Below are 27,787 nucleotides of genomic sequence, written 5' to 3' on the forward strand. Positions count from 1 at the left end.
CTGATTTAAATGTCAAACACAAACCTGAGTAACACATAAATCAGTTCTAACCATGAAGACAAGATCAAAAAGACAACGTGTACACCATGACATGCCCATAGACTGTAGGTGTAACTGAGCCACATACACATACACAACGCCGACGAGGGATCGTAATTATCTGTAAAATCATATCTCATATTCATGGACTACTTTATTGCCTTTGTACAAGCCCTGTAAAGAAATAAGTCAAGTATTACACGCATTAAAAAGAAACATGCTGTATTGAAGAAGACTTGAAACTAGCGATTAAGACCATAAACTCATGTTCACAGTGTTTACTGACGTAATAATTTAAGTGAGGGTCAATTTTCTTATAGACTTCCATACGATCGTACTTCTTTTTGCAACCAGAGGAGTCGCCCCCTGCTGGTCAGTAGAGAGAATGCAAGTTTGAAGACACTTCCGCGTCGGCATCACTCGTCAGAAGCGGAGGTTCCCGCCTGGTTCTAACCAGCGTTAAAAATATCTTTCTATCTTAAGAGTAATTTAGTGTTTCTCGTCATGGCACAGTGGTGTTCCTTAATCAGAGGCAGCCTTGGAGCTCTTCAGGAACGCGGGGATAGGAAACGTCCCCCGACCACGGCGCGATTGCATGTTCAAAATAATCCTACACCCAAAGTACACCAGCCTCAGCTGGCCTCCATATGATGTTTGTTTTGCTTCTCTGCCAGCAGACAGCTGTGGGTATCAGCGGCACACTTCAGCATCCAAGTGTTTCTTACAACCCGGGAGCTGCAAATCCGGCTTTACTGATTCGTCTCAAAAATAAATGTCAGTAATCATGTAAGTTGATCCGAATCGAACCAACTTCTGAAATAGTGGATCATATACAGAGATCAGTTTAACATTCACAAAATTGATTTCCACTGACATCCTGTTGGCCAGGTGCATGAGCTGCACACTTCATACTGCATGTCTATACAATGAATCACATCCAAAGCTCATTGTAAAATAAGATATGCGTACGCAGAAGAAAAATACAAGCAGCTACTAACATTTTAAACCCATGCATGATTTTACGTTACTGTATCTTCATTTATTAATTACTGCATTTACTAATCCCATATTTTTGGTGTCTTTCTGTTTCTGACCTGAGAGAAATGAGACCCGTTCGGTCGGCTTAATAAGCATCGCTGCAGTCTCGGTGGTTTCTCCTATGTGCTCTATACAGTTGGCCTTTCACTCATAGAATCTCAGCATGGGCCTCCTTGAATTCGTTGACAAAATGACAGATCAACCCAAAGAGCTCTTGAGAGTCTTGATCCGCCGGTTCACCGAATTTAACCTTGACGGGAGGAAAAACAGGATCAGTCGCTTTGAAATGAACAACTTGTGTCCGACAGCAATTACACACTCTGAGACCTTTTGATCTTTTGGAAAAAAATGTTTTACAATTAGCACCTACAATCCCTTTCATAAGTTAACTGGTGCTTGGGTCATGCACATTCTTAACAATGGTCTTTTGATATAATCACCTCATATACTGCCTCGGCATGCAATCCATTCCTTGAGTGCACTTAGACAACAAGGTAGACATGCACTGCTGAATTAATACTTACCCTTAGGTGGTTTAGGGTTGCTTGCAAAAAATGTGTTCGTAATTCTCAAGTCAAACTGTATCAGGAAGGGTCACAGTGGCTAAGTGTGCTAATTGGCTCATTGCATGCTGTTGACTATGCAGGTTGAAGTTGAGGCTCAAGCTATTCTTTACTTCTTATTATGTTTAAAGTCAGGGCAAAGTGAAATCTGAGATTTGTCAAGTCACTTGGGACAATGCATAAAGGTTACATCCTCTTGGATTTTTACCTTTTTAAATAGTCCACAGGCTGTTATTGGCAAACAAGAAAGTCAGGAAGGGTCTAGTTGTTATAAGTTGCGTTACAATTTGTTTCCCCCATTGGCAATAAAAAACAACAATGAATTTAAAAAAAAAAAAAAGAAGTGAAAAGTTACATATATAACCTACAAAAGAGGGCCTGAAAAAGCGCCACACATTTCCACGAGCCTCTTCTATCTTTAATAAATGTGCACGTTTGCTATTCGAGGGCAATCATCATGAATTCTCCCCATGACAAGTGACTAAATATGACACCTTTCCCCAAACCTGCTGCTCTCTTGAACAACACTACAGCCCAGTCAGTCCCAGTCATTTTCACCAATGCTCCTGAAGGGGTGTATTGTATATGCAGGAGGTTTCACACACACACACACACACACACACACACACACACGAGATTAGAACAGTGAAATAAGGGGAGGAGGGGATGGACACAGGTGGGGCTGGGGACTAACAATGAGGCTGTGTCCATCTGTAAATGCCACTGGTCTGATATAGTCTAAACTTGGAAGAGTGATGCTTGATGGCGTGCTGCTCTGGTATTTAAAAGACGACAGAATGGACTGAGAGGGATGTTTTTAAAATTTCAAACGCAATTGTTCACGGTAAGAAAAAAATCATCTGAAATATTCAGAATGTTAAATATGTCACTGGTCCAACTTTGGTTTAAACAGACTGGAATGATGGTACACTGCTGCCTAATGATTAAAAACAACTCATGGCCTGAAGGGGACACTACAGTTAAAGGTCAGATTGTTCCATTTTAAAAGGCCACAGCCACTAAACCACTGGACCATTTTCAATAATACATGGAGGAGTGATTTATGTTAAGAATAATAAGGAATAATACTGAAATATTGAGGATTTATCTAGTGAGGATCTTTCACGAAAGCTATAGTTTGACATTTTGGGAAATACTCTTACTTGGGAGAAGATGCCTTCTGAAGAGGATTGTGTAGTACACACTCTGCAGGGTGTTTTCATGTGTTTTCAATGTACAATATGAGCAAACCAACCCAGTTTGGGGGTTAATGTGTTGGTAGATTATTGAATGTAGTTGCTTTACCAAAATAAGCTACACTAAAAAAAATGAGTATCTGGGAAAAATTGCCACCCAGAGTAGTTTTGATTTTTGATTCAAAAAATGATAATTTATATAATGAACACTTATCTCAAGAGCAAGGAAGACTATATGTCAGGTTTCATCAAAATCTCCGAAACAGAAGCAAGTAAGAAATGGTAGCCTTTACTGAATGAAGCCAACAGAGAGAAGTTCGCTTTACTCTCACTTGTTGGACGCAGTGTGAGTTAGAATACATAGACTGTATATAAGAAGTGGACGTAGTCATTTTTGACGTCACCCATTGGCTTGTGGACTGCTGTTATGGAACCTTGAGTTCGGCGATTTGGCCGTAGACATTTTGGATTATGGCCTTTGTGATCTTGACTTTTTGTAACCAGTGAACAGAAGTTACCATATTTGGACTGCTGAGGAGTGACATAGAGACTCCGGATACGGCTCTGGAACCGGCAGCAAGCTGTCAATCACAGTAAGCCCGCCCTAAAGCATACTCCATAAGGTCTATTTTATTCTAAATTGGACCATAACTTATAGAATAATCATGCTGTATCGAAGAAGACTTGAAACTAGTGATTGAGAACATAAACTCATGTTTACTGAGGTAATAAATCAAGTGAGATTAAGGATCATTTTCTCATAGACTTCTATACAATCTGACTTCTTTTTGCAACCGGAAGAGTCGCCCCCTGCTGGCCGGTAGAGAGAATGCAGGTTTTAAGACACTTCAACATGGCTTCACTCGACAGACCCGGAGGTTGCCGCCTAACTAGAACCGCCTAACTAGAACTAGCTGAGAAGAAACCACTCATATGTATATTAAGACTGGAAACTTGACGAAACAGCACAATAGGCAAGGAACTTCTACAGCCAGAAGTCTTTATGATACGCTAAGCTAACCAGCTACTGGCTGTAGCTTTTTATTTACTGTGCATCTCACCAATAAGCATTTTAACAGAAATATCCAACTCTTCCTTTAAAAGCTAAGACATTACATGTAAAAACCTTTTTACTAAAAATAAAAATCTTCACCAGTCACAAAAGGTGAGATGGAGATAATGAGAGTTCGGAAAGGATGTTGAAGGGTTGAGAAGACGTTGGTTGTTAAAACAAGGCTGCAAAATTCCAGTGTCGCGAGGATATCCTTAGTCTTTTGTGCACTCGCTCTATAGCATTGACCGTGTTCACTGCCCTTTGCTTACTTGCGTGTGAGTTGTGGAAAAAGTTTGCAGTACACAGGGATCACATTGCAGGCTTAATATAACCCAATTCCCTACCAGTCTTAAAGCTCACAACTCATACTATAATATCTTAGTGCTCCAACACAGCGGGACGGGTAATTGGACTCTCTATAATGATGGATTGTCCATAGAGATATGGGTAAGGAGAGAAGATAGGCATTACTTTTGTATTGATTGTTTTTGGTGGGTACTTATATATATATATATATATATATATATATATATATATATATATATATATATATATATATATATATAAAAAAAAAAGACATAGCACCAGTTAAGGTGTCAGAAGTAGGCTTGAGCTCTATAAACCTAATCTAACCAAGTTGGGGAGCAGAAGAAATGTCCTCCTTTATAGACGATGTAATGAAAGAAAACACAGGGACCAGTACCTCCACTAAATCTGATATGTGTGACAGAGGAATTTTCTATATGAGAGCTCTGATATCGACACAAATGCTTAAAGGCAAGTCAACTTCTCAGACAAACTCAGTAAAGAATGTAATCATTTCTGGTCTCAGAGAGTCCAGTCAAAACCAAGTATGAATTAATTCACTGTAACACGTTGCAAATATATTTCGATGAGATATCAGTAATGAAAAAAATGATTATTCCAAACTTTTCCACAAACGCAATAAACCAAAGAACATTGTGGTATGTGTCCATGTGGGCTAATACTTTGCTAGACCATTCATAAATGTATCATCGCACATTTAAGGGTCAGGATGAATATATTATCCAAAGGAGTAAATAGTATTTTAAGGCCACAAATCAGTGATGTTTGCTGTTAAATGATGTGCAGGCCACAGTTAGCCACTGTGTCAGATGCATTATATCCCGGTGTAAGCCCTGAAGGACACCTATTGGAGAAAAAAAAAAAGTAACCCCCAGAGACTCTTTTCCACCTTCCTTGGGAAATGATGTACTCTCCCAGCATGTGGGTGGGGAGATGCTGTAGAATGACAAATAACTGAAGAGGGCTATCTAGACACTACTGGAACAGGGAACTATCTGTCTGTGAGGCTGTACAAAAGAGATATTGAAATAATAACTCATGGATTACCAGTATGACAGAGTAGAGTTTCTTCATCTCCTCACATGTCTTCGTCAGTGCAGAGAGATCCGTGTTATATTTTTCAATTGAAGCCTGAAGGGTATAAAGAAAAGCACAATGAAGTCCTGGAGAGTTTTTTTTTTTTCATTGCTTAAACTGTACTGCTACTGCTGTTATGGGTCAAACTCTGCATGGCCTACATTGAACACGTGTGTGTGTGTGTGTGTGTGTGTGTGTGTGTGTGTGTGTGTGTGTGTGTGTGTGTGTGTGTGTGTAATAAACATCATCTCAGTGTCATTCATAAAATGTTTTTCTTCTTTGGAAATAAATCTATGATTGAAATTCAGATAAAGATGCTTCAACAGCAACACCTGCAGGACAGGCAAGAGAGTGGTGGTGGAAGACTGAGGAGGACGGGCCATAATATTAATTATTATAATATTAATTTAATGGAGCCCTTTTTTTTTCATGCCGATCTATGATTGGCCAAAACTAAATGCTGCTTCAAGGGAGCACATCGTCCCTTGGGGTCATTACCAATCAACAACCAGAATGCAACAGTGACATTGCGTTGGTCCAATGATGATTTCCAAATGTATTTCATGTGATGAACTGGCAGTAATGTGATAACTTATACTGGCATGTTAGAAACATATATTAAACCATGCAAATTGTGAACACATCACTTAAGAAATCAATTTTATCCTTTACAACATAGTAAAAATGTATTAATAATTTATGTTTCCCTTTCGATCGAGCGAGTTACTTGCGTTAGCCAGCGCAACAGTTAGCTTGTCGTAGCATCCCTAAAGGATCTGTGTAGCAGTCTGTCCAGGACGCTAGGCCGCTGCACGCCACCGTAGTCCCGCCGTGGGTCCAGCCTGCACAGTTGATAGCGAGGCCCGAGGCTGAGCCTGCAGGGCTGACCTCTCCATTCTCTCAGGCCGCCGCGCACCGGGCAGCCTGTGTGTGTGTGTGTGTGTGTGTGTGTGTGTGTGTGTGTGTGTGTATGTATGTATGTATGTATGTAGGTATGCCTCCGGCCTCGCCATCAGCTATCAGGGCTGGACCCACGGCGGGACGACAGATTGCTGCACGAGCAGCAGTTTACCAACTGGCTTCTAGTGACACGTTAGGCTACACACACAAGGATCATTCCCATATATGTAGATCCTGCAGTGATAGTTTTTTAGGAAAAGTAGGGATAAGATGGCAACTACTGTAGTAATATTATTACTAGTTTTTATGTCGCACTTTTCAAGCTTAAGCATGAAGGTGTTTCTAGATTCAAATTAAAAAAAGCCATGTAAAGGAGATCACTAATGGCAGGGATGCTCAATAACAGGCAGCAATGTGCCAATAGTGAAGAGAAGAAGACCACTATTCGCTGAAGACAAAGCAGATAGTAAACAATTCATTTGAACATTAAGCGATGTAGTCAGTACTGTTTGTTTTCAGGAAGACACATTGTATTTTTTTTGTAATGAATGCATTAATAAATAATAAACACAGGATTTACTACTTCACCTTCAGGTCTTTGGAGAAGTTTGGGTGATGAACTCCAGCATTTGTCTTCTTGTAAGTTTTTTTATACTGAACGACTTTCTGCAGTTCATTCTTCATGACTGAAGCAACACACACACACACACACACACACACACACACACACACACACACACACACACACCTTGGTTACCATCCATCATATTCAACCACTGAAGCAAATGGCTGTTTTAAATCAGCCGCTGTCTCCTGTGTGATCCTGTGAAGTGCCGTGTTTGTGCTTGTAGCAACTGTTTGTAAGTCATCATCTAGACAATATGTTGTGTTGAGCTCATATATTTCCTTGACAATAAGATCATGGTGTTTCAACAAAGTATAATGAAACTCCAATTACAGAAAGGTCTAGTAAATGTTGCCTTGGCACGTACAAAGTTAGGGTCAGTTTTACAGCGATCTCAGCAGATTCGTCTTTGGACACAGTAGTAAAATGTGATCTACTCACCATCCACTTCTGCGGTCAGGCCTTTGATGGAAGCTATCCAACAAAGGGAGAGGAGGGGGGGGGAGTGAGCAGTGGCACAGACAGAAAATACACATTTCACTAACCAGACCTCGATTGAAAAGCACCACACTGATTTTTCTTTTGTTCAGCTTTGATCAAACCTTGATTAGCAAATACCTCCTGGGACAGTTTCAAATTCTGCCAACTCCTGGGTAAAAGTGGCCAGGCTCGGTTCATGCAACATGATCTCTTCCACAAGGGCATGGAGCAAGGTGAAGTTCTTGTCTTTCCCACGGAGCTGGCTGAGCTGGAGAGGGAGAAAACACAGAGTTGGGAAAAAAAAAAAAAAAGGGGGGGGGGGGGGGGGCGCGACAAACAAACCTATAATTCCCTGTCACACTGCACACGGACGTATAAAGGACATATGAAGTGACATATCTACACTAGTGTGGGCTCTTGCGAACATGTTTCCTTACTGGAGGCCAGGGAAAGAATTTTGTTGATTCTTTTCCATCCCACAAGTCCATTGGGTTGTGTTTTAGTCTCTTCAACAAAGGTTTACGTTGGATTTTTCATTTATGAATTACTCCCGTAGCTTACACCTTACTGTGAGCAGGGCATTTTATGATCTGGAGGCCCCAGGCAAAGACCAATGCGATTCTCTTCTCCATTTTGCTTAGTTAAATCAAATTATTTTGGCACAAATGCAGCATGCCGGAGAAAGGGTTTTTGTGTAAAACCCCAAATTTGGTGGTTGTAATGCCACTATTCCATCATATACACTGCTCTCAACTATTGCATATTTTACTGAGTCCGCCTCCACGATTTTAAACATGTAGTGACTTATTGTAAAGGAGAATTAGCCTACTTGTGCATTTTAGCCCACACAGTCTGCAAGTAGCTATTCATATTTAAAACCCTGTGTATTCCCGACTGATCAGAACTTGTAATAATTAAACATCATTCTACTTCTTATTTATTTATCGACACCTTTACTCCCTTTTCTTCTCTTATTCTCTTTCTTCTCTATATGGCCAGTAAAACATATACAGTTGATCATACATTTTACTGAGCAGGAAGTTCTATTACATAAATATTTATTTTTTTTAAACATGATTTGGGGTATCTGACATAAATTTGCATGATTAGTCAATGGAAAAAAACAAGCGTTGTAACACATTTTAAAATGATACATTACAGTGTGTCTACATTTCCCTCATGTGACACAGGCCTGTTACTTTGACGTCATTGTCTGTTTTAGTATGTCTGCTTCTGAGAGATGGCTCCGCTGTAAAACGCTCAATGTAAATAAAGAAAATTAATTAGTTTGTTGATTGATTAAGCCCTTAGACAGATGTGTCGCTTTATTAGAATTAAAAATGAATGGGCCTATAATAAAGTAGCCGGCTGGACTTTAAAAGGTCTAGATGGAATGGTCCATTAAATGTAAAACGTGGGTGATAATCAATATTGGCGAAAATAGATGTTTAATTGGATAGGCAGACATTTACATTTAGACAGATTTTTTTTTTTTTATCTATTACAGATTATCATTCTTTTTCGGAGGAAACAATTTTGTAAAAAATATTTTTTAAAAAGGAAAAAGTTCCTTCGGTGGACCTCTCTTACCCTGCGATAGGCCCTCATAGTCGTTTATGAGGTTGTGTTGTTTACCAATTAAAGGCCCCGGCCAGTCTCCGAGGTATACATATACAAAACACGCACCAAGTATTGATACTCACGAATAAAAAAAACAAGAAATAAAGATGATCTGAGATAACCTCGATGCATTTTTTTTTTTTTTTTAAAGCAGTCAGCCATTCATTTGATGAAAGCCTGTCTCCTGCAGCAACATTTTACTATTCTCAATTAGACCTGGAAACACGAGGCCTCGGCTTCATCAAAGTGAGCGGAGGACATTGCCCAGTGGAAAAGAGGCTTAACTCTCGGCATAACTGTGAATACTCATATCTCCAAAAAAAAAAAAGGGTAAAATGATCCCTTTAAATATGCCAGAAACCTGGCTCAGACATTTGTGCTATAAAAAAAAAAAAGAGATCCTCTGACTGACTGCAGTTAATGATGGTTCACTTCTAAGAGATTCAGCCGCGAGTGGCCACACTTTGTGCAAAGTTTAATTTCTCCTGTGACGGCCGGGTAGCGGCGCAGACACACACTCGTCAGAAGGACTGTGTCAAAGACCTGAGTGAACCTGAGGAAAAAAAAGAAAGTTGGAGGAAGATGCAGAGAAGTGCTGCCGCGTATATCAATGAGTAGTCTTATTAGCCTTGTGCTGCAGCTCTATCAAAGGTCAGGCAACAGTGGTCGAGTCATACTTTAGTTAAGGAGGAGAGGCGGAATCCCTTGGCCTTTCCCTTCCTGCCGTTCTCGTTGAGGTAATTGCCAATGGCGAGGAGGTACTCCAGCACCGAAACAAATGACCTGCAGTTGTTCAGCTGCGTGCACATTCTGATCTTCTGGTTAATCAGCTGAAAGACAAACACAGAGGCACAGAGCAAAATCAGTTTGTTCTGTAATCCAACCGCATGCAGTTACTTTCACTCATTGGGCCTGTAAGTGCTGGCAAAAATAACTCATTAGTAGTTATATTCAGTATTTTACATTATTAAGATTACCAGCAATCTCAACACCTCATTTGACCTCATACAATGAATAATCAGAGCTGTGTTGTTTGGCAAGATCATTATTTGGTATGCAATTGTGTCAAGTACAAATATCCCTCAAGAATATCGCACTTCCCTGATCAACCGGTTCTGAACAGCTCCTGTTGAATATGGATAGAAATTATACCGAAAATAAATGAAAGCGAGGTTTTGGGTTTCGCCAATGGTGTGTTGGAGGAAAAATAAGTTGATGCTATGGGAATCGTAGTCCTTGACGAAGAGTCAGCCTGTCCAAAAGCCAGCCGGCAACAACACTCCCACCATATGCTCCTGTTTTAAGAATAACTTCCCAAAACCTGCAAGTGAGACGGTCTCAATTACACAGAAGAGACAACAGATATCCTGCTACATTATATCTGCTGGCTTTGCAGAGAACCATCTGTACCGTCGCACCAAACTATTGTAGTTTTGTATAAAACATGAATGAAACAGCTCAGCCCAGCGTCATGTTACCTGCTTTTAGCTTGCCTTCTGATTTGGTATTGAAGTTACATCAAAAAGTGTTGTGCAAATAAACACCGTTGTAAGCCGGCAGTTTCTTCAAAACACAACATTTTAAATTCATTGAACAAGTTAAGTTCTAATCCTGTGTCCTTGGTATATGACAAATATATATCAAACAAATAGTATTCGTTTTGTATCAAATTTATTCCTTTTTTTCTCTCTCTGTAAAAAGTTAAAATGTTTTTCAATGATTCATCTTTGAACTTAAAATGCCTCGACATAAATGTGTCCAATCAACTAGCAAACCCCTTTGATCGTGTGGAGCTTGTGGGCCGTGGCTGTGCATGGTCTTAGCTAGCAGAGCAATACATATATATATATTAGGAGGGGATGTTTCAGTGTGCAGAAGCTCTGTTTACTTATCCCTAAAGAGCACGGCTCTAATTTATTCAGTTCTCCCTCGTCCTCCACCTCCCGATCTGACAAACCCATTCGAGCCCCATTCGGGACTGTCTCATCCCCAGAATGGGAGACGCTTCTTCATGGTGTCTATCGAGAAGCTCAGGGAAGCAGCCGTGCACTGATCGGAGGTGGGGAAGTTTACTTCTGACAAAGCATACTGTGACTATCGACTTTGTGTCGTTCAAGTAAGTTTTCTAGTGCTGCGTCTTCTTCGCAAACTGGTACCTTTGTTACCTTTTTTGTTTTTTTTTGTGAGCTAATTTCACGCTCACGCACACGCACTTACAAAAGGTGCGATTTCTGCTTTTTTTTTTTAAATGTGTTTTCAAATAGTATTTTTCAGTTTAACAAAAGACTCCCCCACCTCTGTTATAGACCAGCGCATTTCCGCTTCCCGGATATTTCCTATGGGACGGTAATGTTACTATGGTGGAGGCAGGTCTACAGCCCAGAGTCTCACTGCAGCTCAACATCGCTCCGTATCAGCTGCTTTTTTTTTTTTTAGTGATCCAATCAGATCTGAAGGATTTGAATTAAATCCCTCTTGTGACTCTATATCCCAGCCACAGTTTATCTCTGAAATACTTTACATTAAAGAAGCTCAAGATCCTCTTACTTTTGTTTCTCATGTTGACTTCAGTTAGCAGGAGCGACTGATAAAACTGTTAAACTCTACGTTTAGTTTTACCATTCAGTACTGTACATCAGCACAGCTTCAGGGGGCTGTCTCCCTGTCTCCTGCATCACTGGCTTTGGTTCTGTGTCTTTGCCTCTCCTATTTATATTTGGAAATGGCTGCACACCGAGCACAGCAAACAGTTTAAAGAAGAAGCCAGGTCCACAATGCAGAATAATAAGACCTGACATCCTGGCAGTGAGACGAAGCACATTTTAGGTGAGAAAGATCCCCCCCCCCCAGGTGTCTCCATTTTCTCTTTCTAAAGCCTCTATGTACGTCAGGTGGCGAATAAATCCTCCTTAATTTCTCTGCCTTAAGAAGTCTGTCATGTTAGAGAATTGAAGGATTTAGAGTATTTTGCAACGGAGACGGCCCCTAACCTCTTCATGCTTGAACACGTTGTATTGTGAGACGCTCCGGATCGTATCTTAGATAAGAACATTTATTTATTTTTTTGGAGTACCTGCACGCAAATACCAAGGTGTGATCAAAAATGACCTTTTCGGAAATAAATCTCAGCTACAATGCGGCAGAAAGAGAAACAACATCAGAAAGAAAAAGCCAAGAGTAAATTGAAACTTAATGACAATGCTAATCTTTCTTGTTGAGTCATCTTGCCTGCTCTTGAGTTTTAGACAGAGAGAAATTACTGCAAGAGTCAATGGATTACAGTGCCATCACTCTTATCCATTGTTTCTCTTCTTTCTCAAACAGTCAGCAGACAAGAGATTAGAGGACCGGAGCACTGATGTAGAAAGGAACAGAGGCTTCAGAGAATCACATAAAAAAGGGAGCTGGGAGGTATACTTGTCTGACTGCAATATCTTCACACCCTGCAGTCCTCACTGCCAATAAACAATCCACTGTAAGAGTGTTAACAATTAGTCTGATGTCAAAGTCCAGACACTCACATGTTGATGTATGTGTAAGGGTTAAGACTAATACAAATACATAATTAAATAGTAACTTTGTGTATTTTCTTTATTACTTTTTATCTGTATTTATTTAAGGATGCTTGTCTTTTGAGTCCAGAAGTTTGTTGAATGAAGTTAAATTCATGATTTTTTTTTTTCACAGCTCTCCCCAGTGAAAACCCCAAAGTGGGTTTTTATTGGGTTTCTGATGAAGATAAAAAAAAAAAACTTTGTATTTTTTGCACCACCTACAGGAAAATGGGACTTGATTTGATTAATATCCATCTTTTCTTCTCCTTTAAATGAAGCGAGGTGTCTTAAAGTGCCTCTCATGCCTTTCTGTTTTCAAGACTCTTAACTATCCAGCAAATAGAACAGAAACTACTTCATCTCTACTTCACCACTTCAAATATAAAAATCCAAACTGGAGGAAAATAAAGCTTTTATGTCAGTTTGTCGCCCGATGTTCTTTTTATTTATATCTAAAGCCACGATGTGTCTGAACATTACCATTTGTATTGTGGAATAAATTTGTTTTTTTAGCCTTTTTCAGCTTGCGGGACTGGAGCAGACTATAAAACAGCCTCAACTTCTGATTCAACCTTTGATTTGACTTCTTCGGTGATTGTGTAAACTCACAGGCTGCAGGTCGTTCATGCTGATCGGAAGCTCTCTCAGAGTCAGCAGCAGCTCGAGCTGCGCGCTCAGACAGGGGATGTTGCACATCTGTAACGGGGGGAGAAGATGTGAGTGTAACAAGCTGGGTGTGTAGAAAAGACAGAAGACACAATCACATCATCACACAACCTATTTCCGCGTAATTATTCGGAATTATCTAAAAAAAAAAAAAAAGCAGCGCTGCGGGGAGATGCAGTTGTTGGGACGGGCTGCAGCTTCTTCTCACACACTCCGGTTCTTTGGCGATATTACTTCAGGTGAAAGTGGAGCGCTGCAGGCCTGTCGACAGGCTGATTTAACAGAGAAACTGAAGGCCTGACACCTCGAAACGATTGGCTGAGCAGCCTAGTCGACCTTTGAGTCGGCGCTAACCTCTAATAAATCATTCCACATTGTCAGACCGTCTCGCTCATGCTCAGGTACCGTCTCCCAAAAGCCAAAGGGCACTTGGTCTGACGGATGTTAAGGAGAGGCATTAGGATTAGTGTTAGGAATCAAGACCATGTAGTCATTTGGCTATTTCTGAAATATGTCATTCTCCACATACTCAAGCACGTGTTTCTCATGTTGACACATTTCCTGACACATTTTAATGCAAGGTTAACAGATCACGCTGAGTTCATGACAAGGTATCAATTTACATCTTAGCTCCTGGGCGACGAATGCGTTCACACATTCTGAGTTTAAAGTAGTCACATTTATCAGGTTCTTTGCTGACTTTAACAGTGATCGGGAATCGGGAATTCTCATGTTTACCACGTTTGAGATTTAAAAATAAATACTCTCCGCTCTGCTTTTGGCAGAGCACAGGATTTAAGTTCCCAGAGAAATCAAGACGGGCATGATTTAAGAACATACAACGACCTCACATAAGTACAGCGCAACACACTCTCCCTCTGCGAAGCATTATTAGGGTTTGATTTATCTATGGGAAAAGGTCAGCGCTTCTACACTAATATGCTTTTAGTTTTCTTTAATGGTAGAACATTTGTTTCCAGATGCCACTCTTGTATTCTCTGCACACATCCTGAGAGGAGAGTGATTATTCAGAACTGTTAGACAGAAAATCAGACCGTCTTCTTCCGTCTAAAACGAAAACAAGACATTAGAGTCCACTGCCATGCTAAACATAAAGTGAGGCTGATGGGAGGTCTACTGGTTTGCTGGTATTTGGTCATAAACCAAAGTATTGGACAAATTCAAAGTTTGACTTGATGATGGCGCGAGATGAAAAGTCAGGATCAAATGTATTACATTTCCTCCTGAAAGGAACCTGAATTTGTGTACCAACCTTCATGGCAACCCATTCAGTAGTTGTTCACTTAAGTCAGGGATCACTTAAGTCAGTATGATTCATCTTCTGGGGAGCATGAATGCATGTAGAAAATGTCATGTGGATCCATCAAATATTTGTTAAGAGATTTCGGACCAAAGTGGTGAGTCAACCAACAGATCAACTGTGAGTCCAACATTGCCATTAGCGGAGCCAGACCGCTAGCGTGGCTAAAAAGCACAAATGCTAATCCCCAACAGACACACGCTGGTGTTATGAGGTAGTACGCTGTGCAGTGTAGCACATCTGAGGTTGACTCTCCTATGTATCACGTGGAGGACACGTTTGTCTCTAAGTAATAATGATGCTAAAAATTGTAGAACTGTGATGATTTATAAAGAATGTATCGGCCCTTTCATTTTCTTTAGTCATTTAATGGGTTTTAGGGTGGAAATGGGTGGAATTACTGAAAAGTACTGATAAGAATTTGAAAAAGAAATCACCTCTAATCTTAGGAGTTTCGAATGATTTCAATTGCTATTAAGTGCAATATTTGAATACCTACTTTAGTTGGCAGCGGTAAAGAAGACGAAGTATGTTGTATTTTTAGTGGCATTCAGGCCGACTACAGTTTAGCAAAGGAGGCTTGTTCCTCCAGAAGTACATGCAGCTTCCATAGGCGAAGGCGCCCTGTCCCTATATGAAATCCCTTATGACTGGTGTCAAATATTCCTGAAAGGCACTGTGGGTTGATCCTGCTGTTCATCTGTTACCCCTCCTGCAGCCTTTAGCCAACTACACATGAGTCAGATGACTGCCAAGCATGCTGGAAGGTGATAACCAGATGAGCTCGTCATGACACCCACAGTGTGTGAGGAGGCAGGTGAATGTCTACTCAACAAGCACTTCTTCGAGAATCGGCTAGATTCTGCGTGGTTCACGCGAGGAAAATTCCGATCTTAATATTTCTATAGTTAATATGCTGAACAAGAAGCTTTACCTCCATCATGTACTGGTCCACAATATGCAGCTCAGCCACAGGTCCTTTGTGTGATTTGTACATTTCCACATCACTCAGCGTGGGGATGTACCTTAAACATAAAAGCAAACACAACAGTATCACTACTCTTGTTCGATGCCGAACTAGTTTTTAAAACACTTAAAGGCTCTACGCATAACTCCTTTCCCATTAAACCCAGTCATTTGAATCGCTGTTATCATCAAAATACTGATTAAAGCCCCTTAAGGGTCCACATCAGACAGGAAGTACACCATCATCCCAAGGTTAAGAATAAACATGGAAATAATAATAATTAACAGAAAGACGCTTGGCAACAATCACAAAAGTAGAACCTCTCACTCCAGAGTGATGTCTGTAGGTGCCATAGTCGATATTTATTACTGTGAGGAAAGAGTGCATGTTGAAAATGTGTACTGGTTTACTTTATGTGGGATTATGGATCAGATTTCTACTGCTTGAATACACTTAATAGGCTGTACAATTTAATAGAATCGTATCTACCTCTAGGCTTTTATTTTGGCGATTGTACTGCAACCAGTGTGCGAAATACGGGAGGTCTTTCACTAATCAACACCTTGGGCCCCCTGATTATGTTGAAAACTATAAATATAGGCTGATAAACATAAAAGAGTCCATGTGCTAAATATCAGTCATTTTAGAGGAATGTGTCCTAAAACACGGACATGAGTTATCATTTCTGCATATCTTGTTCCTTCGTGCCTAAAATGAGGTTAAAACAAAGCTTAAGAGATTTTTACTTTTTTTTTTTATCTATGAAATAAAACAGTAAATAACCCGCTTGTGAATTTTGAGGCTGGTACAAGTGGGAGACTACTTAACGTCATCGCGACGAACATGAGACCCATGAAGAAATGGAAATATCCCAACGGCTTCTTGTCGAGGGAACGAGTGTGATGCTAACTTCAGGGTTGGCCTACAAAATTACATCATCCCTGCTGCACTCCAATAGAACCCCCCCCCCCCTGCTCCCACAGTTGGGGATTTTTTTTCTATTTCTATCCCACAAACTTTCCAATTCTGACCCTTGCCTCTTCATGTCATCACATGTTCTTTACCTCTCTGCCTTGGACTCGGGCCGTTACATTGATTTCCAGTGGACCGGTAAAAAGGCATGTGATTAAAAGCCAAGTAGCGCCGACGGTCCTCGTCAACTTCTACAAAACAAATGGCAAGACGCTAATGGGAGCAACCATTTACTCACTAGCACTGACTTTGAACCCCGCTCATCCTAAATTGGACCTGCTCCTCCTGTCATTTCTGTGCGTTCTGACCTCAAACCAAAGGCATTCACTTTTTCATGAGCCGCTGGAGTAGCACCGGCCATTAATATTGCAGCACCTGTTGGGAGTCGTTCTTTCAAAATTGTATTCCTCAGGCCTACGCCACAGCGCATTAAAATATATATTATATTTTCATAGAATAAATAAAATCCTCCACAGAGTACGTTAGATCACTTGCCTTCCAGGAGGTCACCATCTAAAGCCACTGACTAAACTACAAGTAAGAGTCAGGAAGCATTTTACCCATTTCCAGTGTTATATTCCCAGGGGCATGTCAATAGTTTCCATCTCCACAAATAACCAGAAATAAAAAATGTATTAGTAAGCTGCTCTGGTAAAAGGTTCCGGCATCTGCTCTTTGGTATTAGAACACTGTAAAGACGGCTGTGCAAACCTTTCACATTGGCCTGACTCTACTATGCACTCGCATCCCTTGATGATTTGCTAAGCTGCTCGTTTTTTCCAGAGGTTTTGTCTCTGCCAAAGAAAACACACATCAGCCGCCCATGAACTTGGGCGCAAAAAAAAAGAAAGTCATTCACCTCTCGGCTTCAGTTGTGACACTATCGGGAAGGAATACAAATCAGCGTTATTTTTGGCACAAAGTCATACCTCCTCAGAGAGGTGATGTGCTCATCAGACAGGCCTCCATCTTCCTCATTAACAATGAACAGTTTGTCCTTCAGCTCTCCCGCTTGCACTGGAAAACGTTTGAGGAAAATGTCTAGAAGAACAATAGATGGAAAAAAAAATGTCAACACACGCAATGGTACATGAAAGCTCCCCTCTTGACAGATAGTCTTCTTATCCTCCGATGAACTAAAAAAACTCTAAAAACATTCTGAAAACAAAGGGTCCTTTGCTTAATTACTTTCCCCAAAATGCCTAAGGGAAATGCACAAATTTGCATTCTATCAAGTCAAAGCTGATTTGATTTTTTTTTTTGTTATACAGAAAATGCCTCTGCATAATTCAGAAGATGTGAGAAGCATTCATTAGGAGCCAGCGTCAGGAATTTCAAGACGTGTATTTAAAATACATTGTACATTTTTACAAAAAAAAAACCCGGCAGAGATGCTTGAGCCGGAGTCAGACACTCAAGCGTTGATTGGAAGTAATTTTATTTTATTAAGTTGTGAGGTTGACAAGTAAATCAAGTAGTAACACATTTTTGTGGTCAAAACATTTTCCTGAAGTGGAGCTTTGCATTTCTGGCACAGAAAACATTTCCCCTTGATTTAAAATGCTGTGTAGGAAATGTCAAAGAAATATTTCTTCATGTGAAATGACTTTTCTTGTCCATATTTATATGAGAAGATTGATACCAGAGTATCCATTCAACTGTCAGCAAGAGAGCAGGTACGCATATTTTCCCAAGATGTCAAACTATTCCTTTATCTGTCCATAAAGGCTGACTTCCAACATATTCAACCTTACTGACTCTAAATCATCAAACTGATTAAAAAACTACTCATGATGAAGTGAATAAAATAATCATGTTGAATGTTGAGCAGCAATCAACACGTCTCTAAATCCTTGACATTAAAGACCGGAGACAGTAATTCCCTCGCCAGTACCAACAAAGTCTTTCGTGTCACTTTTTTTAAATGAGGAAACACGACATCAGATATCAGGAACAATGTTGAGCACTACCAGTGTCTTCAGAGGGAGTTTTAGGCGTCTCGCCTAAAAGGACAAAGTGCAAATCAAGCCCTTTGTTGATTGGTGCTCAGACAAACTGGGCATTGCCCTGGCAAATTAGAGTATGGACATGGAGAGTCTATCCCACTGGGCGCAGGAAGCCACTGGTGTACTTTTAATTAGGAGTGCACCATTTCCAGTCATTAAATACGCTGCATGCACAGGGGCTCTCAAGGTAAAAAAAAAAAACAACAACAACAACAAAGTAGTCGGACACACACTCTTAACAGAAATGCACTGATCTGAACTGCATGGTCATACAAAATCACAATGGATTTCAACCAGAAGTGGAAAGATTTGCTCAACATAAAGTCGCTACGAGGGACTTTTGACTGATTTCAATGAAATACTGACGCCTCTATATGAAAATAGTAGTATCAAGTTGAGGTCTCTTGTCACATTTGTTAGCAGTTCCACCACGTTTCCCCACACCTTGCACACACATTTCCCCTCTAAACTTCTCAGATGCTTTTATTTAAATAACACTTTGAGGCCCAATGGGGTCGAATTATCCAGTATTTTTCACAACAGCGTGATTTAAAGGGACAGTGTGTAGGATCTGGTGGCATCCGCTCACTCCTCCCTTTCCAAGACTGCGGTAACGTGAGCTGCCGAGTGCTAAACCGTAGTAACGCTGTTCGCCTTTCTCAGAGGCCACCCTTACCATGTTAACATTAGTTTTGGATGCAACGGAAGTCAGACAGTGGGTGTCAGTACCATGGTGTGGCTCTCTGCAGCTCACGCTACCACAGTTTCACAAGCGTGTTGGAGAACTACGGTGGCCTTCAGGTATCGTAAAAAAAAGCAAAGGACCCTCTCTAGAGCCAGTGTTTGGTTTGTCCGTTCTGGGCTACTGTAGGAAGATGGCGGTGCACATAGACTGTATATAAGAAGTGGACGTAGTCATCATGACGTCACCCATTGGTTTCAAATCCTCGAGTTTGGCGTTTTGGCCGTCGCCATCTTGGATTACGGCTGTTAACATCTTGGCTTTTTGAGGGTTTTTTTTGGCGTAGACACACTGGATACGGCTCTGGTAGCAGCAGTGACCTGTCAATCACAGTAAGCCCGCCCTAAAGCATTCTCCCCTTTATGGTCTATTTTACTTTAAATGGGACCATAATTTACTAAATGAACAGCATGCTGTATTGAAGAAGACTTGAAACTAGCGATTGAGACCATACATTTTGCTCACAGATCCCCCATAACTGGCTATTATGATAAATAAGAACAAATGTGTGCATCGGAACTTTGTTTTTTCTTCTTTCCTCTCCTGTTAATAATCTCACGACCCCTCAGATTTATTCATGATAACTAGGTTAGAACTGGACGACACTAGTAGCTCCAAGTTACAACAGTAAAATACGGCATATGCATTGATACATCAATATTAACAATCTAATAATAGTCACAGGGACGTTTTTTTACAGAAGTATCTTGTTTCAACCAGTTCTGTACATTATAGGTGACTGGTGACTGATTTGATCATTGTAGTGGCCAGTAGTGTTAGAGAATCCCATCCACACACAAACTTTAAATCTCTGTCTTTCATCTGCTCTGTAGGTAGTTTTTTAAATAATGCAATAAAAAAAAAAATCAATACGAGCTACAATCATGCCATCAAAAGTCTTTTGGATTCCCGCAGAGCACTTCAAATACTCTACATAAGTACGTGGATCATTACAGCATTTTCCTATGGATTCTCGACACAGCTGATGGTCTTGCTTGCCCACAAGGATCAAGTTGATTACCAGAGGAAACCACTTAAAACCGCAGTACAACAGTAATACAACCATCTGCACAAGCTGTCTGACTCCATCTGCCTCGGTGTGTAACAGCAAACAACATAATGTAGTTAAAGATGCTGTGGACACAGAAAGAACCAGCTTCACGTCACGTCTGACGCAAATGAACAGTTCTGAGTTTGTTCGTTAATTATTGATCACCGTGCGATATCATCTGATGGAGGTGTAGTCTGACTGTCTGCTGAGCTGTTGCTATCTTGGCAAAAAAAAAAAGAAAATTACGGTTTTGCATGCATACTGGCTCCCGGTGTAATGGGATCAGATGAATAAATAGTGTGGCAAAGAATTGGATACGAGCTGAATAAACAGCACAAATTTAGGCAGGTTTGTGGTGATGAACATGCAAACAAGTGAAGGGAGGGCTCACGAGAGTGCGTCTGTGTGGGGGATGCCAAGAGATAGAGAGAGGAGAGAAAGAGGTCCTTTTAACCGATTTTGTTTTATCATATGTGGCTTCAATGAGATCTGAATCCGGGTGGGGACAGCCATCCCCCTTTGGTCTGATTCAGTTTGTATTAGTCAAGAAAAAGCTCTTTGCTTTCTCAATTGTTTAACGTATAGTAGTAGTAGGTCAGTAGCTTCAATTGTAACATTTACGCTAGTACCGTACAACAGGTACTTGTACCTTACTTCGGCGTACTTCTACTCCATTGCAATTCAGAGGCATGACTTTTGCATGACTGTTACTTGTAATGGAGTATTTTGACACTGCAGTAATACTACTTTTACTTGGTTAAAGGATCTAAATACTCCCTCTGACACTGCTTAAATGTCACTTTCTATACCAAAGTAGGAGAGAGGGTGAGACACAGAGTTTCCCTTGTTCTTCAAATGTCTACATTTTTCTAAAGCTTGCAACAGAACGATGCATGGCCTTGGGTTGCCTGAAGGCTGTCATCACTCAGCTCCTGCTCCTGACACAAGCAAAGTTTCCAGGTCAGGTAGGAGCACAGACTCTGAACGCTAGGATATTCTGTATCAGGACGGGAAATCGCTGTGCCTGTCGCTCAGATCCCCTCTCCATATTTCATGAACACGTGAACTCTAATTATGTTGCTGGTCTGCACACTCACACTGATTCCACTTAGCAGCCCACCACCACCACCACCACCACATCTGTATCACTTCCCAGTGCCTGTGCCTTGCTGGAAGAGATGTGAAAGGAAGTTTCTGAGATGTTCTCCCCTGGCTGGGGTCTTGAAATGTACGAGCCACGTACACTCAGTTAATCAAAAGCGAAAAGCCATTAGAAGAGACGTAGAATATGTTCCACTTCGCAATAGCTCTGCAGATTTGCGAGGGCAGTTGTGGCACAGCGAGGATTGGTGACACACTGCCCCCTGCTGACACGTGGGAGGAACATCCATCTGCCGTTGTGGCATCAGTACAGTCATTGTTTTAATAGAGCTAAATGGCAGCGTTTAAAGGCCCTTCCTAAAATAGTTGTCAGGCCAGCTTCCTCTTAACTAGGCAATTAAAGTCTAATTAAAATAAACACTGCTTCTGCATAGATCCTGGTTACTCTTTTCTATGTGGTGTTTCCCTCTGCTGGGTTTTATTTCACACCACAACTTCTAATGTACTGAGAGAATAAGCTCTTTTATTTGACATGTACTCCGGTAGAATGCCTTTTTATTGCAACATGAAATTATACTAATTAGTTCAATTTTGCTGGGGAAATCTAATCTGCTCTATTGCAGCGTACAATATTCATAAGCGACTTTACCTCAACAGTCACACATTAATTGTTGAGTTACTCACTGAAGTTGTGTGCAATCTTCTTGTTGAGCATAATATCCTGGGTGTTGCTCTGCTCAGCCACGCCAAACGTCCCCAGATCTTTAACGGCAAATTGCTCATATAGGCGCGATGTGTCGATTTCAATCCTCCTGGTGCATTCTTGTATCCAAAATGATTTCGCAATCTGCCAAGAAACAAATTAATTCAGGACTGAGACAAACTCCATTATGGGAGGAAATCAATGTGAGCATTACAAAAGAGCAACACTAGGGAAGCAATAACTTGACACAAAAACACAAAGAATAATTCACAACAATGACGCAATATGAGGAATAATTAAGTGAAACCAAGTTGAAACTGACCTTTCAGTGGTTGCCACAATAATAAAACACTGCATTTAAATGTGAACAACGTCCACTAATGAGACACTTTGTAAGCTTTCTTACGTAAATGTAAAAATAATGTAATTTTTAAGTTTTAACTGTGACAGTTACCTTCTCTTTGCCAACTAGGTCCCAGTGGAAAGCCCTGGTACGTGGTTTCTTTGAGTCCATCGTGAATTTGAAGGGTAAAGGTGGTGGGGGTGGGACACTCCGGGATGAAGGCTCTTTCTCAACTGACGTGCCTGATTCATGGTCAAGAGACTCTGGGACTGTGGAAGAGGGTGTGAGGACAGCGTTGGAGGGTGAGGGTTGAGGGGAAGAGGACGTAGATAAGGCAAAGACATCAGGGGAGGTTGGTGATGGGACGGGAGACAAAATACCAGGCCTGATAACATCAGTGTTGCTAGTGCTGCGAGGTTTCGGAACAGGCTTTGCATGATCGGCCGAGGGATAACTTGGACTCGTGTCGCCAGCTGATAAATGATCTCCACCGCCAGAAGTGGGATCTGCATTTTCATAATCAACTGGAGGATATGTCGTTTCACCCAATTCGCCGCTGGACACGAACTCTGCGTTGGTGTCCTCTGCGTCTTCAGCTATGCTGAGATGTCGTAGGACCTTTCTTTCCACAAACGTGCGTTCATCCATGGACTTCCTCTTCCAGCCTGAACACAGTTTGTCAATAGCCTTAACCCAAGCATCTCGCTCCGTCTGGACAGATCCAGGGGCAGTTGTTTGATCTGGTACAGGGACCCGGAACCTGCAATAAATCAACAAAACCTAACTCAACTTGGCTGAGATATCTCGCGGGACTGAAATTACACAAATGACACACTTTTACAAGGCCGTGAGTTCATCTGAAGAGAAACGGCTGATTTGATTAACTGTTCGCTGTTTGTTTCCACATCTTAAAAATCCCCACTCACTGGTACATGTTTTTGTGGGTGATCAGTGTGAACGTGTCGGAGCTGTTAGGTTTCTGTACACTGGTGTCGCCGTCTGACAGATGGATGACGATGGACGAGGGCACCGAGGATGTCACCTCAGCGCCGGCGGGGCCTCGTCGCCTGAAGGGGAGCAGAATTAGCTGACCTGGGTGGAGCTGGACCTCATATCTGGAACAAAAGCGAAGAAGGTAATGTAAGCCAAAAACAACAGGACCTCAGCTGTGTCTCAATTCCTCACTATACTGTCTTCAGTATGTACTGTACTGTATACTGATTGCCATATACTGCTTTTGCAGTAAGTATACTTGAAATCCATGTATCTTACTGTTCTGTACTATAGTCCACCAATACCGGAATACTGATGGAGATGTTTGGATTGAATTATCCAATAACTTGTGGAATAGCGATGTAATGGTGACACTGTTTTAACACAAATCGGACACATTCGTACTTCACCCATCTGAAGGACGCCAGGCCGCCCCGGTGCAGTAACAAGACGCCTTCCTGAAGTCTCTGTGATGCTTGAGGCTGCTGACGTGTTTCTACATCGTCACTGTATATGTTCCCATAAATGATCTGATTCACCAGCTGTATCATCTGAGAATCAGGAAAACAAAGTCCCAATGTAAGCATGGATTACAAAACGGAAAAAAAGGAAAAACAAGACTTTCCTCCTCATAGCACAAATAAGGGCAGGGCAATATATCAATGTTATATCGATACTGTGAGACGAGATGTCATCTTATATGTGGATATCGTAATATGGCATAAGTGTTGTGTTTTAGGATGCATTACAGTAAAATGATGTAATCTTCTGAAGACTGTTCTGGCTGTGCTATTATTTACCTTTTCCCACTTAGTCGATATATCCATATATCCACATGAGTGATGGTTATTTATCTCTCATTTTGTAAATATTTTGTTAAAGCACCAATGGTCAATAATACAATAACTTTGCAATTTCGATATTGAGGTATTTGGTAAAAATATTGTGATTTCTGATTTTCTCCATATCTCCCAGCCTTAGCAAATTATTCTATGGTAAATGACATATTTAAGTGTATAAACTAAGTATGAATTCACCTTGTGTTTGTCCTCCAGTGAAGTGGCCTCCAATTCATAATCATGATGTCCTTTAAAGGAAATGGTGAACCTGGAACCCACTCCATCGTCACAACTTTTGACATTGAGGAAGGGGAGTTGCCGTTTGATGATGCCTTTCTCAATACTGCACAGCATTTTGGTCTTGAAATCGATCTGGATTTGTCAAAAACAGAGGCTTTTAATTAGTTTATTAGCGCTCATCTATTGTGACACAGTACAAATTATCATATTTGATCTTCTGAGTTCTGAGCTAGCATGCTGGTCCGCCCTGAAATATCTCAAAAACTATTGGAGAAATTGCCATAAATACATTTGTGTTCCCCAGAGGATGAATCCTACTGACATTCTTGGTCCCCTGATTTGTCCTGTTCAAATTGGGTTCACATGTTCATGTCCCCCTCAGGATGAATTGTTATCACTTTGGTGATCAATTAGTTTTTCCCTTATCAGGTACATTTTAATTAGTCCAATACTTTGGTTTATGACCATTTAGCTGCAACGCAAATTAAACTCCAATCAGCCTCAGTTGTACTTTAGTACAAATTAGCAAATGTTAGCATGCTAATACCCTAAACTAATATGGTACACATCATACCTGCTATACATCATGTTAGTGTTGCCGCTGTGAGCATTTTAGCATGCTGAACCTCAAAGCTGTACAAGTAGCTTCACAGAGCTGCTAGGCTGCTGGCTTTATGACCTTAATCGTGTTTGGCTGTTGTTTTGTTTTAACTCACCTGAAGAACCCTCTTCTGCCATCTGTAGTGACTGTGTTTGTGAACACTGAAGTTGTACTGTGAGGGTTGTGGTTCCTGCAACAACAGTCAAAAAAACAAACAAATGTCAGACATGAATACGTAATGGTAATCTCCTTTTAGTGAACAAGTAGCATCACTGTTTTTTTGGTTTTTATCTAGTTTTTATCTGTTTCCTGCTAAGTCACAGACAAAATGGCTGCTACATTCCTTAGTAAAAAAAAAAAATACACCTGTCCTCATCAAATTGGTCACTTACAGATGTATTTTTAAACCGATCCAGCAGGCTGAGCAGGTTAGCAATATATACAAGGCATGTTTCCTCCAAAGTTCCCAAGTAGGTCATTCACAAAGCAATATAAAATGCAAATTATATCTTTAAAATGATTACACGTCAATGTGGCAGAGAGCCAGATGAGACGAGTGATGCCACTCTCATGTGTATGTGTTGTGGAGATGGGGTAGGTCGTGAACACGACGTCGCTGTTTTAAAGCCCCCAAACTTAACTGAATTGGTTCATTTCTACATGTTTTTAACTGTCACTGTTTCCAGTGAACTATAGCTCTGAAGACCAACTGTGCGCTACCCGCCTAGCACCAAACAGTAAGCCCCCCATTTTTTTTTTAGCAAAATAGAGTAGAAAACTACGCCATACTCAAAATCAGGTCGACGCGAGAACTTCAGGATCACAACCCTCAAACTAATTAGGAACTTGGTTTAAAATGCTCATACCTCTTCAGCCGCTGTCTTCTGATTAGGCTGCTGCTTCCCGTCCTTCCTGGCCTGGTTCAGGGCATCCTCGATGGACAATTCTCCGCTCTTCACCTTTTGCATGATGCTCAGCTGCATCTCATTGCTCAACTGAAAGCACAACGAAGTACATATTCTTTCTTTTTAAGAAGTCATCTCTATTGTGAACTAAGCATACTCTACGTGAACCATTCTGGTTTAGTATTTCCCAAAATATGCATAGTGGTGTGACAAAAAGTGTGGCAAACAAACAAACAAGTTTTACTACAAAGCCATTTTCAAACCTCCTTCAGGGCTTTTATGGGTTTTTTTTCCATTTAGCTGTCATGCAGTATTCTTTTCACCAACCCTTCTATTCTGTGTGGAGCTTGATAAGAGAGACCAGTAGTTTCAGGCTCAGTTCACTGGAATTGTAAAGAGGAACCACTGCATTTCAAAGTACAATCAGCATCTGCATCTTTAAGATACGTGCAATTACGGGAACGTACTTCCTTAAATCGGTCATTGTTGTTGTCATCACATTTCTGTGTAAAAAGGTGATTCGTTTGTGGGGAACTTCAAACAGCTGGGAAGTCAGGTTGAATTGAGGAAGTAAGAATTGCTTCAGAGACTCCCATAAAACCAAACTTTATTTCCTCTTGCTGCACAGAGGTGACTTCAATGGAAGCGAGAGGGCTGATTTGCAGAAGCAATGATTTTACACTTTCATGGTAAAGTAGGACTTGAGAGTTACTGCTAAAAGGACTTACTGCTGGACGCTCGCTCCCTTGTCCCTAGTATATGAACTGAAGTCTTACCTGTGGCAAGTCCTCGGTGTGTCTGTCCAATCTGGATTGATTGTCCTTCTTCTTTGATCCTAAATTTGGCATCATAACTGTTTAGATTTCACAGGAAAATCCATGCAGCCTCTCAGTCCATCAAACGGATCCTCTTTTAAAGCAAAGATATGAAAGATGCTTTGGTTGGTTTTTTTTTGTCACGCAAGACCTAAAATAGAAATCTGCTTCTCTCACCGGGGGAAAACAACAGTGCTGTGATTTGTGTCAGTCTTTCTGCGGCCGCCCTCTTTCAGTTAAAGGTTTACTTCTTCTAGGCAGTAAGGCAGGTAGAGGCAGTTCGGCCACACCCACCGCAGAGCAAACATTTCCTGCAAGTTTGCGTGTCTCCACTTGCGGGACAATGCGTCTTATCTGCTGCTCAACCTGTTTGACCCAGGAGATAGAGCTGAGAAACATGCCGCTGTTGCCATTACTACAACAATGCAATGAATTACAGTAATGCACTTTATACCTCTCGTGTATTCTAATCAGAATGTAATTGCCTATAGCCATATGAAATATGACTTAATTGTAATGAACAGTTTTTAAGGGAAATTCAGGTAAAGTCAACCGCAAACTTCAAAAGCAACACATGTTCACTTTTCATCATATTTTTATAAAAAAGGATTTCACCCATAAAAGGTGAATTCACCAACAACAGTGTAGTTTAGCACTTTATTAATGGTGAATATCTGACTGAATTCTCAGCAAAACTGTTCAGAACTTTTAATATGTCTATGAATGAAATTGGATTTTAGTACTATCTAATTCTCAAAAATGGACTAATGAGTTATTTTGCTATGTAGGGACAGAGAAGCACATAACTAGGAATACATTAGACGTATTCTTTGTTCAAGAAAAAATGGAAAATGTCAAGTATAGAGTGATGAAAAGGTTACATTTTACCCTTCACCCACCCTTCCATCATCCCTTCCTCCCCAGTCCTGGTCTTTAATGTTGAGTAGGACTAATACAAGAAAAGCCACACAAAAAAGTGCATGTAGGAACACAAATATCAGAGTAAAAGAAGAAAAAACACACAAAATACACACTTATTCAAAATACCT

General features: G+C 40.8%; 1 protein-coding gene across 1 annotated transcript; it reads right to left on the bottom strand.

The window, feature by feature from the left end:
• Positions 1-175: 175 nt before the first annotated feature.
• Positions 176-26,953, bottom strand: LOC137889291 (uncharacterized). Its single transcript, XM_068733077.1, has 17 exons — positions 26,700-26,953; positions 25,885-26,013; positions 25,134-25,208; positions 24,376-24,549; positions 23,744-23,889; positions 23,272-23,460; positions 22,457-23,105; positions 21,984-22,146; positions 17,329-17,440; positions 15,395-15,485; positions 13,083-13,169; positions 9,597-9,749; positions 7,438-7,567; positions 7,261-7,293; positions 6,783-6,880; positions 5,265-5,348; positions 176-1,327 (listed from the first exon to the last, which is right to left on the bottom strand). Exons 1-17 carry the CDS (start codon positions 26,772-26,774, stop codon positions 1,226-1,228), a joined length of 2,490 nt encoding a protein of 829 aa, XP_068589178.1. The 5' UTR covers positions 26,775-26,953; the 3' UTR covers positions 176-1,225.
• Positions 26,954-27,787: the final 834 nt, after the last annotated feature.

This window comes from Cebidichthys violaceus, unplaced genomic scaffold (assembly GCF_023349555.1).
Source record: "Cebidichthys violaceus isolate CVI_PGR_0920_01 unplaced genomic scaffold, fCebVio1.0.p SCAF_6, whole genome shotgun sequence".
NCBI lineage: Eukaryota > Metazoa > Chordata > Actinopteri > Perciformes > Stichaeidae > Cebidichthys > Cebidichthys violaceus.